The 18,274-nt window shown below is 41.9% G+C and overlaps 1 protein-coding gene across 1 annotated transcript in view; it reads left to right on the forward strand.

Annotated features, from left to right (window-relative positions):
* Positions 1 to 17,425, forward strand: part of csf1rb (colony stimulating factor 1 receptor, b) — a 26,722-nt gene extending 9,297 nt beyond the window's left edge. The window contains exons 2-22 of the mRNA XM_020590981.1: positions 4,956 to 5,231; positions 5,525 to 5,830; positions 6,005 to 6,141; positions 6,226 to 6,388; positions 6,679 to 7,030; positions 10,436 to 10,551; positions 10,833 to 10,941; positions 11,278 to 11,450; positions 11,547 to 11,665; positions 12,081 to 12,207; positions 12,331 to 12,435; positions 12,522 to 12,632; positions 13,481 to 13,640; positions 14,711 to 14,784; positions 14,871 to 14,959; positions 15,057 to 15,179; positions 15,266 to 15,377; positions 15,551 to 15,650; positions 15,721 to 15,847; positions 15,948 to 16,044; positions 16,120 to 17,425. Of these exons, the coding sequence (XP_020446637.1) occupies positions 4,956 to 5,231; positions 5,525 to 5,830; positions 6,005 to 6,141; positions 6,226 to 6,388; positions 6,679 to 7,030; positions 10,436 to 10,551; positions 10,833 to 10,941; positions 11,278 to 11,450; positions 11,547 to 11,665; positions 12,081 to 12,207; positions 12,331 to 12,435; positions 12,522 to 12,632; positions 13,481 to 13,640; positions 14,711 to 14,784; positions 14,871 to 14,959; positions 15,057 to 15,179; positions 15,266 to 15,377; positions 15,551 to 15,650; positions 15,721 to 15,847; positions 15,948 to 16,044; positions 16,120 to 16,187 (3,044 nt within the window). The 3' untranslated portion in view covers positions 16,188 to 17,425. The remainder of the gene's footprint in view (positions 1 to 4,955; positions 5,232 to 5,524; positions 5,831 to 6,004; positions 6,142 to 6,225; positions 6,389 to 6,678; positions 7,031 to 10,435; positions 10,552 to 10,832; positions 10,942 to 11,277; positions 11,451 to 11,546; positions 11,666 to 12,080; positions 12,208 to 12,330; positions 12,436 to 12,521; positions 12,633 to 13,480; positions 13,641 to 14,710; positions 14,785 to 14,870; positions 14,960 to 15,056; positions 15,180 to 15,265; positions 15,378 to 15,550; positions 15,651 to 15,720; positions 15,848 to 15,947; positions 16,045 to 16,119) is intronic.
* Positions 17,426 to 18,274: the final 849 nt, after the last annotated feature.

An 18,274-nucleotide genomic window follows, 5' to 3' on the forward strand; every position in this document is an offset into this window, starting at 1 on the left:
ATTATTGCCCTTGCACCATGACCCCAGACGGGCCACCTCCCTCCTGTAGGCTGCTTCGTCCCCGCCAGTGATGCGACCTATCACCGTCCGCAGTCTGCATTTAAGTTTAACTGTGGTTTCATAGCATAGTACTGGCTCCTGCTGCCTTGCCAGTACCGGGAAAAAAAAAAAAAAGAACACGGACCCCCCAGGTATATGCTGTCCTATACCTGCCTACTTACCTTTATAACCTGAGCAGCCCACGGTGCTTGCAGTTCTGCACAGTTGTTCCAAAATAAACCCAAATACACTAAAAGAAAACAAACTAAAGAAATCACTAGTAAATCTAGTATACTACTACTACTTTTGGCTGTTTCCTGTCAGGGGTCGCCACAGAGAATCAACCGTTCACATGTATACATTTGGATATTTGGATGCCCTTCCTGACGCAACCCAATTTGCGACCCAATTATTATTGCAACCCAATAATATATATAAATATGCACTAATATGGGCAATTTAGAGTCGCCAATCAACCTAACCTGCATGTCTTTGGACTGTGGGAGGAAGCTGGAGCAGCCAGAGAGAACCCACGCAGGCACGGGGAGAACATGCAAACACCACTAGTAAATTTAGTCTAAACTAAGCAAATGTCTAGAATTCAAACACTAAAAACAAATCATTACGAAGAAAACAAATTAATTCAACTCTCAACTTTTCAGTTAAATGTAGTCCATTTCTAAGTGGGACTTTATCGAAAATTACAGGAGCATGGCTCCTGTATGTGTAAAAACTGAAGCTTTGACTTCAGTCGTCTTCACTTCAGGTGATCACCATGACAATCCACCTGCTGGCTTGATGATGGGCGCAGCCCAGACTCCTGGCCGATCAGAGGATGACCCCAGCAGTCCGAACTCCACCCCCAGGCTATCGGAGCTGGTCCTGGATCAGCAGCAGGAGGAACTGTGGAAGAAGAAGGTCTTGGATCTGTTAACACAGCTGGTGCTGGTCCAGAAGGAGGTCGCTGGAAACCAGGCCCAGGTGGTCCAACTGCTCAGCACACTGAGAACTCAGGTGAGTCCAGTTCAAGTTGGTTAATCTGAGGTTGAATTTAGTTTAGATGAGTTTGTGTAGTTTAGATTAGTTTAGTTCAACTTATTTTACTTTAGAAAAGTTTGAATTTAATTTGATAGAGACTGGGACAACTATTTCAACCTTGTTAAACTCCTGGGAACTCAGGTCAGGTAGTATTTAGGATTTCCAGAGAGAGTAGACCATTACCAGTCCAAACTACACTGAACTGGTCTAATCTGGTCTGAGCTAAAGGAAAATTAGTTAACAACCTGAGTTGTCATTTAGAAGAAAAGAGTTAAACAGATTGAATCTCTCTTCATTTACTGGTGATTCAATGCAGTCCCGTCTGGCTCATTTTAACTGAGCTGACCTCTGTTCTGACTTGTCAACAGGGTTCCCAGCAGATCCACAATCTGCAGAACGTGGCTCGTCACCAGAGTCTGCTGGTTGAGAACCATCAGGCTTTACTGCTGCAGACATCCCGTATTGCCACCCACCTGCAGGACCTCACCAAGAAACCTGCTACTGTCAGCCAGTGAGATCCTATGATCCTCCAGGCAGCCAATGAAATCCTGTTTTTAATGACAGGGAAATGTGTTCCCAACTAGCCAATAAGGTTAAATCACTCTTATACAGCCATCCAATGTGTTTTATACCAACTAACCAATGAGACTGTCAGTTGTTAACCAGTAATGTACCTGTTGTCACTTAATCAATGAGAATGATTTCCTGTGTTAGTATGTTGACAGATTTAGGGGCCGTTCACTTATTGCGTCTAAAACTGCGTGGAGAGCACGCATTCTCCTTCCTTCCAAAGTGCTTGGGAGCTTGTGTTCCTGTGATGTCTGCTGTTGCTAAGCAACCATGAGCTGCACACTGCATGACAATGAGGACGTTGCAGGATATAAATGGATTTCCAGCACCAAAAGTCCCTTGCAGCAGCTGTGCTGCTATATTTGTTTGTGGACAAGAAGGGGGGAAAACGCTGTGTTTGGTTGCACCCCGTCCTTCAAGCACAAAGAAAACATGGAGAATTTCACCAACTGATCCAAGAACTCCGCACTCCATCTCAGCTGAGCATTGAACTAGACGCTGTTATGGAAAGGGTGAAGCTAATTGATTGGTTCTTGTCAAATGACCTGCGGTGCGCTTGCTACATTCAGAAAAGTTGAAATTGTTTAAATCTTGCTGCTGCGTAGATACCTATGGAAAAAGTGGCGCATCACAACTGTGAGTTTTGCGACGGCGTCACTCTATATTGTGAGCACGCTTGTTGAGTGTCTCAATTTAAAATAATAAATTTGAGTGCACAAAAGACACTTTATGTAAACGACCCCTTAAACACGCTGATAACCAAACTTAAGCATTGTCTTTTTAATTAAGAAAGAATTCGAAAATTATATTTATATAAAAACAATTAACCTTTATAAACTCAACAGAAGTGAACAGGTTTGTGAAAACATTATTTCCTGAAGAATTTTTTGCATTCACAGAAAGGTTTTTTGTAATTAAAGATGATTTCATAAATGTATAAATTGCTTGTGTATGTATCTACTGGCTTCCTCTCTCCTGATTTAAAATAAAATCATGTTGCATCATCCACATAGTGTATTACAGTGTACTGAGTACTGTGGCGTTACTGTGTATCACAGTAGTTTTACTACTAAAAAAAGTACAGTGGTGTTCCAGCAGGCTTTGTCACATTGACAGTGTTAATAATTACTTATGGGGTTCCCCAGGGCTCTATTCTTGTTCCTCTGTAATTTAGATTTACATGTTGATACTTAATCCTTACATTTACTTATTTGCCCACAAATCATCAAACTTTGTTTCTGGTAGACACACTAATTTGTCTATTGAAACAACATAATACTTTGTTAGTGTCTTTCAGAAATTACCCAAATGCTAAAAAAATTATTTGTAACACTTTGTTAGTGTGCACGTATTATCTATTATCCTTCTGTACCCAGTAACTATGGTACTGTGAACTATCTATACCAGTAAGACCAGTACAAAGGAAAGGGTTTGGACCAGATCAGAATCATCTAGGTTCGCAGGAGCCAAGAGGTGAATAGCCACCGTGAAATAATCAACACAACTTGTAGTAAAATAGTTGAATTTACTGCTGATGTTGTAAATGGGTGTAAATTTCACATTCATTGAGGAAAATAAGATTAACCAAGGGTGAGCGCGCATACAAACAAAAATAAAGAGGACAAGTTCAGTCCCTTTTGCAGTGCATATAAAGTCTATTCAAGTACTAGGTCACTTCAATGTCTTTTTCAGCTCAATGTCTTGTGACCAGTTTGGTCACTAGTTACCACTTTGTTCAATTCCTTGGGCAGGGGCTCGCCATCCAGTACTGGAGAGAGGTCTGTTCTTGCTGTTGTAGAGTAGCTTCGATTTGAATCCAACCAAAAAACCTGACCTATGGAAAGGCCAGAATACCGTAATTTGATTACACTGTAACTAATTGTCTACAGCTAAAAGTTACTCTCAAGTGCTTCAAAATTAACTTCTCACTTGTTCAAGTTGTACAATAAATTTCACATATTCAACATTAACAACCATTAACAGTGCATAGTAAATACACTAAATTGAGGTAACACAGCTCCCAAGTGCATTGTAAATACACATTTCTTTCCAAATACGTGCTAGAAAAGTCTGATGAAATTCCAGCAAATTCCAAGCAAAGTGCACTTTTGTATTCCCATTGCAAGAAACATCAATTATAAACCTGTCAGCACTATAAAACATCAAAAAATAAACGTGTGCTAATATAACAGCTTAAAACAATCATAGAACACTATTCTGTAACAATTCTTCAAATACCACTCAAGTTACAATCGAATTATCCCATACGAAATGGCTTTAGCCTTTGTAACCGGCATGTTCAAAGGGAATTGATGGATAGCTAGCGTGAGTTAGCATTCGCAGCTAGCAGTGATTAGCATTTATTTACATGCTTTTCAATGGTGCATGCTAGCGCGAATGAGCTCACGGCTAACAGTAATTGCATCTAAGATAGTGCAGTACATTCCTGCATATATATCTCGCCAATCCAAGGCAAAGGCAACGGTGTGGGTTCCGTGTCTCCGTTGGCGCACAGCTTTCCCTCAGCTCAATACATCCGTTACACACGATTCTTAAGCTCTGTGTGTTGCAACCACATGCGGCTCTTAAGCATCTGATACAATATCCAGAGCGCGAACAGGATGTTCGGTCTCCAAGGAGGGACAATTAACCTTATTGGTTAATGTGAGAGCATAACAATTCATCTGGTTGGCTGCACGCATTGTCACAAAACACAATGTTGTAATCATACCGGTGCTCTCAGCACTTTTCAACACTTCCCAATGATCTCCCAATGAACCCGCTTCCAACCTATACTAGCTCCCAATCATACTGTAGAAATAGCAGCCATGCAAGGCCCCATCTGCTCTTAGCACTGGGTTACATATGCCCTTTCTGATCTGCTGCCTCTGAGGTTAACATTTTGTCAGGTTAGGCCACAAAATAAAACCGGCAAAAACAGATATTAACTGATTCAGGCTTTGGTGGTCTGTAAAAACAACACTGACACTTCAGCAGATGTGTCTTAATGACATCTACATCAGCATGATCATCCCAGTAACAGTGTTAATGATTATTTGTGGGGTTCCTCGGAGCACTGTTGGTCAATTTTTGTTTCAGTTTACATGCTGATATTTAATGTCAATTTATTTTTATTTATTTTGTCAATATATATATATATATATTTTTTTTTATAACCCTAACCCTGGTAAAAGTCCACTTCATGATTCATTTGAAGTGGTATTTGTGTCCATCTGATGAGATGTTTGTCCTAACAGCTTGCTGTGGTCAGGTGTTCTTGTATCACATTCACTGTTCTTTGGTTTTAGATCCTTCTGGTCCTCCATCAGTCCATCTGAACTCTGGCTTTCTGCCAAACCAAAGTGAAGTGGTTCTGACTGCCAGGTCCAACTTCTCCCTCAGTTGCCATGGTAATGGCCCAGTCCACTGGTCCAGCACAGCATTTCGCCTACTGTACCACAACGAACTGCCAAACCCAGTCAAGGTCAGGAGCGCAGACCCCAGGCACACTGGGACATACCATTGTGGATACACCAACCAGAGCCTGAAACACCTTGACACCTGGATTCACCTGTATGTCAAAGGTAAGATCAATGAGACCACACCCCCGGATTGTGGCAGTCAGACATCCTCCTTCTGGACTCCACAGATCCAGATGTAATTAGACACCAGTAACACTACTCCACTCAGTCAACAAACTGTTTCAGGATCTGTAGTTCTTCTGATCTTTGATTGACCCATTTCCTGTCTCTGGTGGAAAAACACCTTTAGATTATTACACATAAATGTTTGTCTCACCTGCTAACAATAATGTTTTTCATAACCTTCACTGTGATCCAAAACTGACCTCCAATTTCCCACACTTCCTCTCTCTCAGACCCATCCAACCCCTCTAGTGTGTTCGTCACTCCTCGCAGTGTCCCTGACGTCAGAGAAGGTCAGGACTTCCTGTTCAAATGTCTGCTGACTGACCCATCTGTCAAAAACCTCACCCTCCAATCAGAGGGCAGTGCTGGGACCAGGGGACAGGGTCTGCCACAGGGCATGAATGTGACCATTGACCCCCGAAGAGGAGCCTTAATCCGAGACCTGCAGAGATCGTTCAGTGGACGCTACATCTGTTCAGGCTGGAAAGATGGGAGACAATTGAAATCCAGTCCTATCAACCTGCTGGTGGTCCCCAGTAAGACCTGCCTGTACACCTGTCTGTCTGTTGACCTCACTGTTTGTACTTGTTTGTCTTTGGACATGTCAACATGCTTTTGATTCCGAGGAATACCTGTACACTTGCCTACACCAACCTGTGTGCTTGTCTACCTTTCTAACTGTCCGCCTGCACCTGTTTACCTGTATGTAGGGCTACATCATCCTCCCTTCCTGTCCGTCAGCCAGGATCAATTCATCCGACTGGAAGGAGAAAAGTTTGAGGTCACATGTATGACCAGTAACCCCTCCCACGACTACTATGTAACCTGGACACACCGGAATACACAGGTGAAAGTTCAGACATCACTCATGTGTCTTTACTTTTGAGAAACAATCTGTGTTAGTGTTCATTGCTTGTTTGGTTTATTCCAGATGCTAAATGTCACCGTCCAACGTTACTATAGCAACCCTCGCCTGTACATCAACAGCACTCTGATGTTCTCTGCTGTCAGTCAAAAACACAGTGGGAACTACACCTGTACTGCGTTCAACGAAGCTGGCATCATCACAGCAACCACCCAGCTCAGAGTACTGGGTAAAAAGATAAATAACAGAACAAGAGCACTTGTTTCATTTAGATAATGACTCGGGAATAAACAATTCTAACTTATGGTAACATTATAGAAACACCTGGTAATACAATGACAACTGTGGACATTATGATTAGGTATAAAAACAAAATAATAAAAATTAAAATAATTTCTAAACATTCCCTGTACAGTTTCAGAGCAGAAACAGAATCTAAAATGTGAACCCACCAGATCAGTTCCAACATAAAGGCTGAACACAGTTACATTTACTCATTCTCTTCTTCGTCTTTGACAGATGGTCCCTACCTGAGGATCTCCCTGCAGCCAATGCAGCATGCTAATGCTAACACCAGGAACACAGAAGTCAATGGAGACCTGCTTGCCGGAGAGCTAGAAGCTAACACAAGCAGTGGTTCATTGGAAGTGAATGGGGAAATCACTGAAAACAGAACAACTGTGAATAGCGTCAGTAGTGCTAATATTAGTGCCAGCACCAGGGTGGAGGTGTATGAAGGTCAAGATGTGACACTGACTTTTCTGATGGAGGCATATCCTCCAATCAGAGACTGGCACTGGACAACACCAGCACACGTCAACAATGACAACAACACAGTGTACCAGGAGAGCTACACCGCTAATGGCTACAGGTTAGCATGCTAACCGCAGACTGCCATGATAACAGCTATATCCTAGCAGGCTTACAGCTACAGGCTAGTATGCTAAGCTCACTTCTCTAGCGCAGGTGAAAATACCACCTTACGGTTTGTTATGATGGCACTGTAGATCAGGGGTGGCCAATTCCAGTCCTCAAGGGCCGCTGTCCTGTTTGTTTTCCAACTATCCCTGCCTGACCTGCTACCAGTCAAAGCAAAGATGCCCAGACTTCCCTCTCTCCAGACACTTCCTCCAGCTCCTCCGGGGGAATGACAAGGTGTTCCGAGGCCAGCCAAGAGATATAGTCTCTCCAGCATGTCCTGGGTCTTCCCCGGGGTCTCCTCCTGGTGGGGACATGCCCGGAACACCTCCCTAGAAAGGCACCCAGGAGGCATCCAAAACAGATGCTTGAGCCCTCAGCTGGCCCCTCTCGATGTGGAGGAGCAGCAGTTCTACTCTGAGCTCCTCCCGGGTGATTGAGCTCCTCACCCTATCTCTAACGGTGCGCCCAGCCACTCTGCGGAGGAAGCTCATTTTGGCCGCCTGTATTCGGGATATAGCCCTTTTGGTCACGACCCAAAGCTCATGACCGTAGGTGAGAGTCGGAACATAGATCAACCAGTAAATCGAGAGCTTCGCCTTACAGCTCAGCTCTTTCTTCACAACGACGGACTGGTACATCGACCGCATTACTTCAAGCCGTTCTTCAGTGTGTTTTAGTGCTGCTGAGAGATCCTTCTTCTCCTGCAGTAGATTCTTGTTCTCAGTCTCACTAGAGGCTCTGCATTCCTCAATTTCGCCTAGCAGGGAGGCTTTCTCCTTTTGCAAGCAAAGGTTCGCATTCTTTAGACTTTCTGCCTTTCTGAGTTCAGCTTCCATCTTTCTGGTCTCTGCTGTGTGTTGCTCCAGCTGGACCCTCAAAAAGCTCTCTGTCCTCTCCCACACTGTAACAAATTGCTGTTAAAAAACGGCCAAATTGGAAGATACCATTGCACTTTATCTTTCCTCACTCCACTTTCATCTAAGATGGTATCTTCCACCTTCTGAGTGGCTGAACACACCTGAACCAGGTAATCAGCAGCAGGTCAGGCAGGGATAGTTGGAAAACAAGCAGAACAGTGGCCCTCGAGGACTGGAATTGGCCACCCCTGCTGTAGATGGTGCACTTTATTAAGGTGGTACATAAAGCTTGGATAAGTAAGGGATTACAGAATGCATGTTAAAAGTAGAATGCACTATTTTGAAAAGGTGCCAATAATTCTGTCCAGTCCATGTTTGGAGTTCTATGTGGAATGGATCAGATTTGGCTTTTTTCTGCTTTTCTGTTGTTCCAATATAAACGAAAAGAAATAAACATAAGAAAACCAAAGACTTCATTACTGCAACAATTTACTGGGAGAAGTGATGTGTTATCTGGCAGAAATACAGGGGGACCAATATTTTTGGCCATGGTGGCCAAATATACTTGGACAGCCATTAATATACCTGGCTGGATCACCTGGGTAAAGTCTAAACACTACATTTAACACGTACACTCTGACTTGTTGACAGCGATAGATCAGATCCAGTCTAACTCTGACATACCCGGACACTGACTTGGATTTACCTTCATCTAGTGAAGAAAATACACTTAAGGAGAATAAAATTTTTAAAAGGGCTCATTTTTATCTTGTTTTTCTGTTTATCATACTTGTGTTGTGATGTGGGTTACATACTGTATTATCCAGTGCACTTAAAATTGTGAATTCAGTTACAGTTTAAAGTGTACAACTTTAGCCTGTTTGACAAAAACAAATTTGTGTTAACAACAATACTTTCATTCGTCAACCTATTGTCAGCTAACCTATCTAGTGAAAGGAAACACAAATGTGTATATATGACATAATTTTATTGACAAATAATTTGTAAAATACAGCGGCCTTAGAGAGTATTGTATCTTTGGCTTAAGAATGTACCTCAAGCTACAGCTGTTGAAAGATCTATACATCCAAAACAGAAATACTACATTCTACTTCTTGATTATATGCGGCTTTACATTCTTTGAAGTTGATTTACAACAGATTAGGATAATCTGTGAAGTTGGGTGAACATCAGTCGAGTGATCTGGACATTGTATGTGGGGTGCCTCAAGGTTCAGTCTTCGGACCGAAATTATTCATGTTATACATTAACGATATGTGCAAGGTTTCGGCTTTAGTGAAAATGGTCTTATTTGCTGATGACACTACGATATGGGCATCAGGGGATAACCTACAGCAACTATCGGGACGGGTTTCACAGGAACTTGAGAAGATAAAGAAATGGTGTGATAGTAATATGCAATCCATGAATATGGATAAAACTAAATTTATGGTATTTGGGAATCTCAGACCAAATAACGAACTGCAATTGAAAATAGGGGGAGCCAGTATAGAACGAGTGTATGAAATTAAATTTCTAGGTGTCATAGTGGATGATAGATTCACCTGGAAATCTCATATCAGATATATTCAGCATAAAATAGCAAAAAACATATCGATATTGCCGAGGGTCAGACATATGTTGGACATAAAAGCACTACGTATTTTGTATTCTTCGTTGATTTTACCATACTTGGAGTATGGCGTTGAAAACTGGGGAAACACATACATAAGCTCAATTCAACCATTGTATATATTACAAAAAAGAGCGATAAGAATTGTGCATAAGCTGGGATACAGGGATCACACCAATGGAGCTTTCATACAGTCTAAATTGTTAAAAGTTTTTTGATTTAGTGGGACACAAGACTGCTGTGTTTATGTATAAAGCCAGGAACAATGTATTACCTGGTGGAATTCAAAAACTATTTGATGAAAGGGAAGGGGGATACAATCTAAGGGGTCAGTTAAATTACAAAATTCGTGCTATACCCACCACCAAAAAAAGATTCTGTATTTCGATAAGTGGAGTAAAACTATGGAATAATTTAAGTATGGACATAAAAAACAGTAATAGGATTGATGAGTTTAAATATAGATATAAAGGTATGTGTCAATCAAGATATTGGCAAGAACAGGCTTAATGATTAATCAGATGGGAGTGTGGATGTAGAATATGTATCCATGTAGTAATACTGCATGCAAACAAATGATGATTAGATGATGTTAGGGGGTAGTACTAGATAAGTCTAACTTCTTCCTACTCCGTTCAAGCATGTACTAGGTATAAGCAAATTGAAAATATTTTTGTGGATATGTCTGGAATTACGTGTGATTACATACTGACTTTTGTTACATGTTTGAAAGAATAAATAAATCAAATCAAATCAAAGCTTTCTTAAGGTGGTGTTTTTGCTACTAGGATGTAAGGTGACATTTTTCATGTTGCAGTTTGTTTCAGCTGTATTACTGATGTCAAGGCTGGTTTTGATGTTGCAGGTCAAAGGCCAGCCTGTCGCTGCGGCGTGTCCGTCAGGAGGATCGAGGTCGATACTCATTTCATTTGTCAAACTCGTTCTTCCGCGGCTCACAGATTGTTGACCTCCGAATCTACCGTAAGAAATTCCTATTGACCCTGATCCTTCTCTTATTATTTTGATTATGACATGGTGTTTGTAAATATAACCATTGTACATTTATAAAAGCTCATTCTTTCATGCTGTGTGTTGTTTTTATATCTTTATCTTGTTTAAATGCACTTTTTCTGGTTGACTTACATTGAGAGCCACTATACTGGAGTCATGTTCCTTGTGTTCAGCACACTTAGCAAACAAAAGATTAAATCTTGTTTTAACCTTCAGAGCTGAATAAACACCAATAAACAAGTTTTCTTCAGGTTCTCCAAATGCTGTCATCACTCTGGTGAACAACACTCTGGCCTGCACCAGCCCTGGATATCCACTACCCACAATCCTCTGGTACATCTGCCCTGGTGTTCATGACACGTATGTATTTTCAGAACGCCTTTCTTCATTTGCATCAAATATATTAGCATTTAGTCACAAAGACATCTGACAAAGTGAGCAGTACCACTACATAAGTAAGACAATGCATTAGTGAGCACAAATGTAGAAATAGGTGTAAAGGTGAAAACTTTATCCAGTGGTTTGTCACATAAATAAACTCTCTGCTTTATGTATTAAACAGTTCATCCCCATAAACTAAAAGAAATCACTAGACAATAAAATTATCGAGAATAAAACAAAGTAAAATACCCAAGAAGACAATAAGATCCAGTTTGATAAAAACAAACAAATGAAACACCTTCACCTCTCCTGCAGGTGTGCCAATGTCTCCACCTATCAGGTGTTTCCTGGTAATGTGACCTCACAGGAGGAGGAGGAGGAGGAGGAGGAGGTGACAAGACACCTCCCCCTGTCACCTGGTGATGATGTCACTGTTGAGTGTGCTGCCTACAATAAGGTGGGGATGTCGCGTGACATCTTTAAGCCTCGTAAGTGTTAAAGTGTAAATGTGTTTATGTGTTTTATGAGTTATCAGAAACACTTGTAGGTGACTGTTTGTAAATAAACCTGTTCTTTAAATAAAGTGCTTTTAGGCCCTGTTGTTAAACCTCCAGCGTTAGTCACGCCAGCTCTCACTGGTCTTCTGAGTGCTGTCGCCATCCTCCTCCTGCTCCTACTGGTCGTCTTTTACAAGTGGAGACAGGTGATCTCCCTGATCATTATGCATTCTTATTATTAGTTGGTTTTACATGTGCAGGAATATGAACAGCATGAGAGACCTACATCACTGAGCTATAACTGCTGTCCCCAAAGGGACTTTATAAATTACAAATGATAAGAAAATAGAAAATAGCACAAAGTACAGCAGATAACTGATGATGCATGTCTAAAAGTACTATATGCTCACATTGCTGCTTTGTGCTGTGCTGTCATGTATTTGTTGGAGCATTTTAATGTTTTATCTGTCTGTGCCTTGTGTTAAGAAGTTTCAACTGAATTACCTTCACTGAATTGCCTTTGTGTGTGAAAACATGCTATATAAATAAACTTTAATCAAACATTAAATCATCTCCATTAAGATGTTAATTGTCCTATTTCTGCCCTTCGTCTTCCCTCAGAAACCCAAATATGAGATTCGCTGGAAGATCATTGAGAGCACCAATGGAAACAACTACACCTTTATTGACCCCACCCAACTGCCGTACAACCACAAGTGGGAGTTTCCTCGAGAAAAACTCCACCTCGGTACGAGAACATCTCATTCAGAACCAAAAGCTGTGACAGTGGTGTTCAGTTTAACATCCTTCTCTTCTGCACCACACACCTTCTGTGTTTTAGTCCTTTACCTTTGATGTCTCTGCCTATCAGGTGCTGTTCTGGGATCGGGGGCGTTTGGGAAGGTCGTTGAGGCGAGGGCGTACGGTCTGGGAACCGACAACAATGTCACTAGAGTTGCTGTCAAGATGCTCAAACGTCAGTCCAGAAGCCTAAATCATCATTGTCTCTACAACCTGTTACTGCTGTGCTCATATATTCATGTTTCACGCATTCACGAACAGCGAGTGCTCACTCGGAGGAGCGTGAAGCTCTGATGTCTGAGCTGAAGATCCTCAGCCATCTTGGTTACCATGACAATGTTGTGAACCTACTGGGAGCCTGCACTCGAGGAGGTGAGGGCAGTTTTAAATATTAAATATCTATATTACATTATACAGTATAACTATGAAGCAATGTGGCAAGGACAGAGGCCTAGCAATCACATTGACATTTACTGCTAGAAATACAAATGCGGAATCATCTGCTGCTGAAAGAAGTCCCCACCAAATGCACAGTTTCCTCCTGACTGAGGAAAAACTACAGTGATCAGCTGATTTACGAAATGATGGAGCCTTTAAAAATGAGACAATATACTTATGAGATGTTTTTAGAGACTAAGGTCTCCTGAGAGCCACAGACAGGAAATCACTGTTCAGAGATGGACGAATGTTGTGGGTTTTGTTTTTTTTACTCTGACTTTAAAGTAAATGTTAAGTGCCCCACTTCCACACTGCACACTCACTGTTTACACTGCATTATACACACTGTGTAAAAGAAACAGGACATGATATATGTGCTGGGTCGTGTTCTAAACAATGACCAGTTTTCTCAGCTTCTCAAATTTGAACATTTATTGTGTTGCTTTGTCGTCTCTGATACTAAACAAAACAAGCTGTTTAAATTACGATTCTAAACTGTGACAAACACTTTTCAGCTTTCTGATTTTGTAAATGACAATCATTTAATTGAGAAAATATTCTGCAGATTTAGGAATAATGAAAATAGTTACTGGATGCTGCAGTTTTTTATAAAACATAATTAAAAGACACTTGAACCTTCTTGCACGTTACTGTTGGACACTCAGACATTACTTCTTCACTTTTTTAGATTTTTTGACAACACAGCAGACGTCTGAACCTCAAACACCAGGTTAATTATGACTTAACTCTGTAACCTTTAACCTCTGGCCTCTGACCCCCAGGCCCCATGCTGATGATCACAGAGTACTGCAGCCATGGTGACCTGCTCAACTTCTTGCGGGCTCATGCTCAGGACTTCCTGGTGTCCATTTTGAGGGTGGACGAGGTAGAGGAGGAGGCCTTCTACAAGAACATGGCCGCGCAGCACACCAGGCTCAGGAGGTCTGAATTATTCCTGTTTGACTGGTCCGACCAGCATGCAACAGAAAACAAGGGATCTCCATAATTTTGGTGAAATAAGCTCCAATGATACTACAATGTGTAAGACGCCTGAGGAGTCACCTTTACCGATAATGCCAGCTGATTTTCTTTTACTGCATAGTGAACTGATGATTTTCAAATTCAAGCAGAATTAATCAAGCCAGATCAAATTAAAGCAGAAGGAATGTTATTAACCAGTTCTTCAAGGTGACATTCAAACTGATCTGCTACATAAGAAATACCTAATAAATGCTTTACGTACAGTTCTACTACCGATGTTTGTGATATAGAGTGTGGATACCCGAACTGAGCTCGACAGGACCCTTCGGTTACCCAAGGGTTCAGGCCAGGTTTGGACATAAATTTAGTAATTATGTTCGGGTTTGTGTTTGGTTCAGACAAATAGGTCAGACTTTAGGCTAAGGATAAACACCTTTATTTGGCCAAGCATGTTACACACAAGGAATTTGTTTCCAGTACAGAACCGAGGCAGCCATCTGCGGCACCAACTCACACTGATGGCCCTAACCATAGGGGGCAACTTGGGGGTTCAGTGTCTTGCCCAAGGAGACTTCAACATGTGGACTGCAGGCACCGTGATTAGAACCAACCCTCTGTTTGGGAGACACCCGCTCTACCCACTGAACCAGAGTCGCCCATAGGCTAGATGGCTGGAGTGCTCGAATGTCTGCTTCATTTATTGTTAAGGGGAAAAACACCATGCAAACTCAACCATGTTGGGCCCGGGTCGGGTTTGGACGTCATGTACTATAAATTTGTTCGGGGCGGGTTCGGGTGCCACACTCTCGGGCACAGGTTGGGATCTGCTCTATTGCGGTACTGCTGATACTTCTTACGATAGTACTGTTACTTCTGATATGTCTGCATTTGATCTGATACACTGCAGTGTTACTAGTTGTAACATGTTTGGACATTTAGCTCAGGTGAGCTCAGCTGATTCAGTCATGCGTCTCATTCGTCAGCTGTTTGGCTGCCAGCTGACTAATAATGTCCAATCATATGTTTTGCAGTGATAGTGGCATCTCGTGCTGTTCAGAGTATCAGGAAATGCAGCTGGTTCTGAGTCCAGGACAGCGCCACCAGGGTAACAACCTACGCTCACCTGGTCACACCTGCACTCACGTGAACTCACCTGGTGTTCCTGTCTCACTGTCTCTGTCTGACTCCCAGGTGTGCAGACAGACAGTCTGACTGTCACTGACCTCATGAGGATTTCGTACCAGGTGGCTCAGGGTCTGGACTTCCTGTCCACCAAGAATGTAAAAAAAACACACACACACACCTTTGTTTTTCTATATTTTTGAGGACCCTAACCTGTTTGTCTCTCACCTGTCTGTCTGTGTCACACACTATCAGTGTATTCACAGAGATGTGGCAGCGAGGAACGTCCTGCTGACCGATCGCCGTGTTGCAAAGATCTGCGACTTTGGTTTGGCTCGAGATATTCGCAACGATGACAGCTACATCGTGCAGGGAAATGTCAGCATCTCAACCCATAAACAACAACACCAACCTCTGCTTCCTGTGTGTTTTATTTTCACACTTCCTGTGTTTTATTTTGACAGGCCCGTCTCCCGGTGAAGTGGATGGCTCCGGAGAGCATCTTTCAGTGTGTTTACACCGTGCAGAGCGACGTCTGGTCTTATGGAGTCTTACTCTGGGAAATCTTCTCTCTGGGTAACCATGGAAATACTTGATATCCAATCATATCCCAACAGTACATCACATTCAGACTGATTCAAATGTCTGAATATATCCACCTCTGAAGCTCTCTGATGGATGTTAGCGGTGCATTCTGGGACTCATAGCAGATGTGTCTCACCTCTCTCTGTGTGTATTTACCTGTTCAGGTAAGAGTCCATATCCAAATGTTGCTGTGGATTCAAAATTCTACAAGATGATCAAAGATGGCTACCACATGGCCCAGCCAGACTTCGCTCCAGCAGAGATGTGAGGACACAGACAGGTTCATTTTAGTGTTGATAATGTTCTTATGAATCTAACATGCCTGTTCTCTCAGGTATCAGCTGATGACTCTCTGCTGGAGTCTGGAGCCCACCGACAGACCAACTTTCAGAACGGTTGCTCAGCTTATCAACAGGTTCCTCCCCTCTACCAATGACAAGTCACCACATCACAGCCACCAGGTGAGGATCTATCAGAGACTGAGGGTTTCTGCACCCTCAGCTGTGTCTGGCAGGTTTACGGTACCTGAACGCATTGTTTGTCTTCTTCTTCTCACCTCAGTTGATGTACAGAAACATCAGCGAATGCAGAGAAGAAGAAGAGGAGGTCAGAGGAAGAGAAACACTGAAGAGAGAAGAAGAAGAGCACCATCAGAGAGGTAATTAATCCAGGTGACATCATTTATTGTTAACAGCTGACCTGTAAAACTGAGTGCACTTCCTGACCCTCACAGAGCACCACAATAATAATGATGAGGAGGAGAAGGAGCTGATGATGAAGAACATCTACCAGCTGTCCTGATTGTCCAACTGGAATATGTTCTCATGTTTTTAATTCCTACTTTTCATTTGTGGATGGATGAATGCTGATCCGATTATACTGAGGAGGTGACTCATCCTCATTTGAAACCCCCCTTGACTAACAGCGATGTAAAGAAGAAACATCTATTCAACAGTGAGCCTGGACAAATCCAGCTGCAAAACTGTCATGAATGAGTGAAGGCTGATCTGAAAACACCATCTGGACTCAGTCTGCCGCTCTCTGTTGTCATTCTGCTCTGACTGCTCAGGTGTTTTCTGACAGACCCAACGACATCTGTGATTTGTTTCCACACATTGGTCTGCTTTGTCTTCGTAACCTCACAGAGAATTAAGAAGCCAGAGTTCAAATGCTTGTGTAGTTACTCTGTGAGTGTGTTCTTGGGTCTCATTCACTGTGTTTACATGCATTTCAGTGATGGGCTACAGTCAGCTTTGTCCAGTCAGCTCATCCTTCTTCACTGACAGCTGAAACCTAATTTGGATCCTGTAGTTGGCATAGGGAAGTTATGTACTCTGGCAGCTACACAACGTCCATTTTATTTCACTGACTTTGGTGTTAATGTGTTTGAGTTCGGCAATGTCTAGCAAGTTTATTTTTAATCATCTGTAACCTGAAATATTTTTACATTTTTATTAATCTGGTTATAGTGTGGCCGACTTTGTCCTGATCAGAAGTGTGTTTTTATATTTTGTTACCTGTGCTTTTATAAAAATAACCTGAAACTAACAACAGACTGACCCAGTCTGGATGATTTGTTAAAGGCTGTTTTCACCTTCAGCTGCTGAATGAGGACACATTCTCCGAGCTCACCTGAAATCTCAGTGGAACACCTGTTTCACACCTGATATTTACAGAGTCATAGATTTTAATGAGGGACAAGAAAAATGAAAGCATGAAAACTATAGCAGGCTGTCAGGATACTAAGACCAGACCCTGTGCTATTGTGGATGGTTTCAGCTCAAATACTGAACTTGCAAATCCTCTTAATCTTTTTTTTTTTTGTCAGTTTGATACCTTCACAGGCCGGCTGCTTGTAGGTTAGACCCGGTCAGGTAAACAAGTCCTGTACTGTACAGGGACACAAAGCCTGGTCACCTGGTCATGAAATAGGATTAGCCCTTTTCTTCCACAGGTTAAGGAGTAACAGGGAGTTTTTCCTCCCCACTGTCACCAAGTGCTTGCTCAAGGGGGATTTGTTGGGTTTTCCCTATGTAATAATATTGATAACAGTAAGGTCTAGACCTTACTTTGTAAAGTGTCCTGAGATGACTTTTGTTGTGATTTGGCGCTATACAAATAAAATTTGATTTGATTTGATCTGTATAAACCGAGTTGCTTTTGCATAGAAGTACTAGAACACACATACACCTAATTTTTTTTAGGTCACGTCTAAGATGATAATCAGAAGCAGAATCAGCTTTATTAACCAGGTGTGTCGGACACATGAGGAATTTGACTCTGGTACAGTGGCTCTCAATGTGTACATACATGTCAACAAGCAAGGGAATGTGCATTAGGAAAGAGATTAAAAGAAAAACAAAAATAAGAGTAAAGTACTTATCAATAGAGACCTGTAATTAATTAACCGTTGTAAAGTTGTAGATAAGTCAGAAAACAAGCAAAAGCGCTGTGGGCTCTTTAATTATGCCCAAATGAATCCTGCCATTAGATGTCTTCACAGATTGAACTGAAACTGGTTTGTTTGTCTTTGTGTGTTATTTTAATGATGGGACACCTGATGACTTGCTGTAACACACTGATGAATGAACAGACACAGTTTCTATCAGTTTAAATGTTTCAGGTGTCAGAACTAAAAACGCTTCACTTGATTATTCATAAGTTTTAGAACCCCCCCCCCCCCCCCCCCTTATAACATTATACGTAATTTATCCACAGTGTGATAGGTTTGCTAATGATCTGATCAGACTCATCCTGTCAGCAGCAGAGACAGGTGAGCTCTGAGGTCACAGTCCATCAGTTCATGAGCTGCTGTAAAACACAGGTGGAAATGTTTCAGGGAGTTTAGTTCCTGAATTATAACTCTATTACCGGCAGCATTGGACTGA

This window comes from Monopterus albus, unplaced genomic scaffold, assembly GCF_001952655.1.
Source record: "Monopterus albus unplaced genomic scaffold, M_albus_1.0 scaffold13.1, whole genome shotgun sequence".
NCBI lineage: Eukaryota > Metazoa > Chordata > Actinopteri > Synbranchiformes > Synbranchidae > Monopterus > Monopterus albus.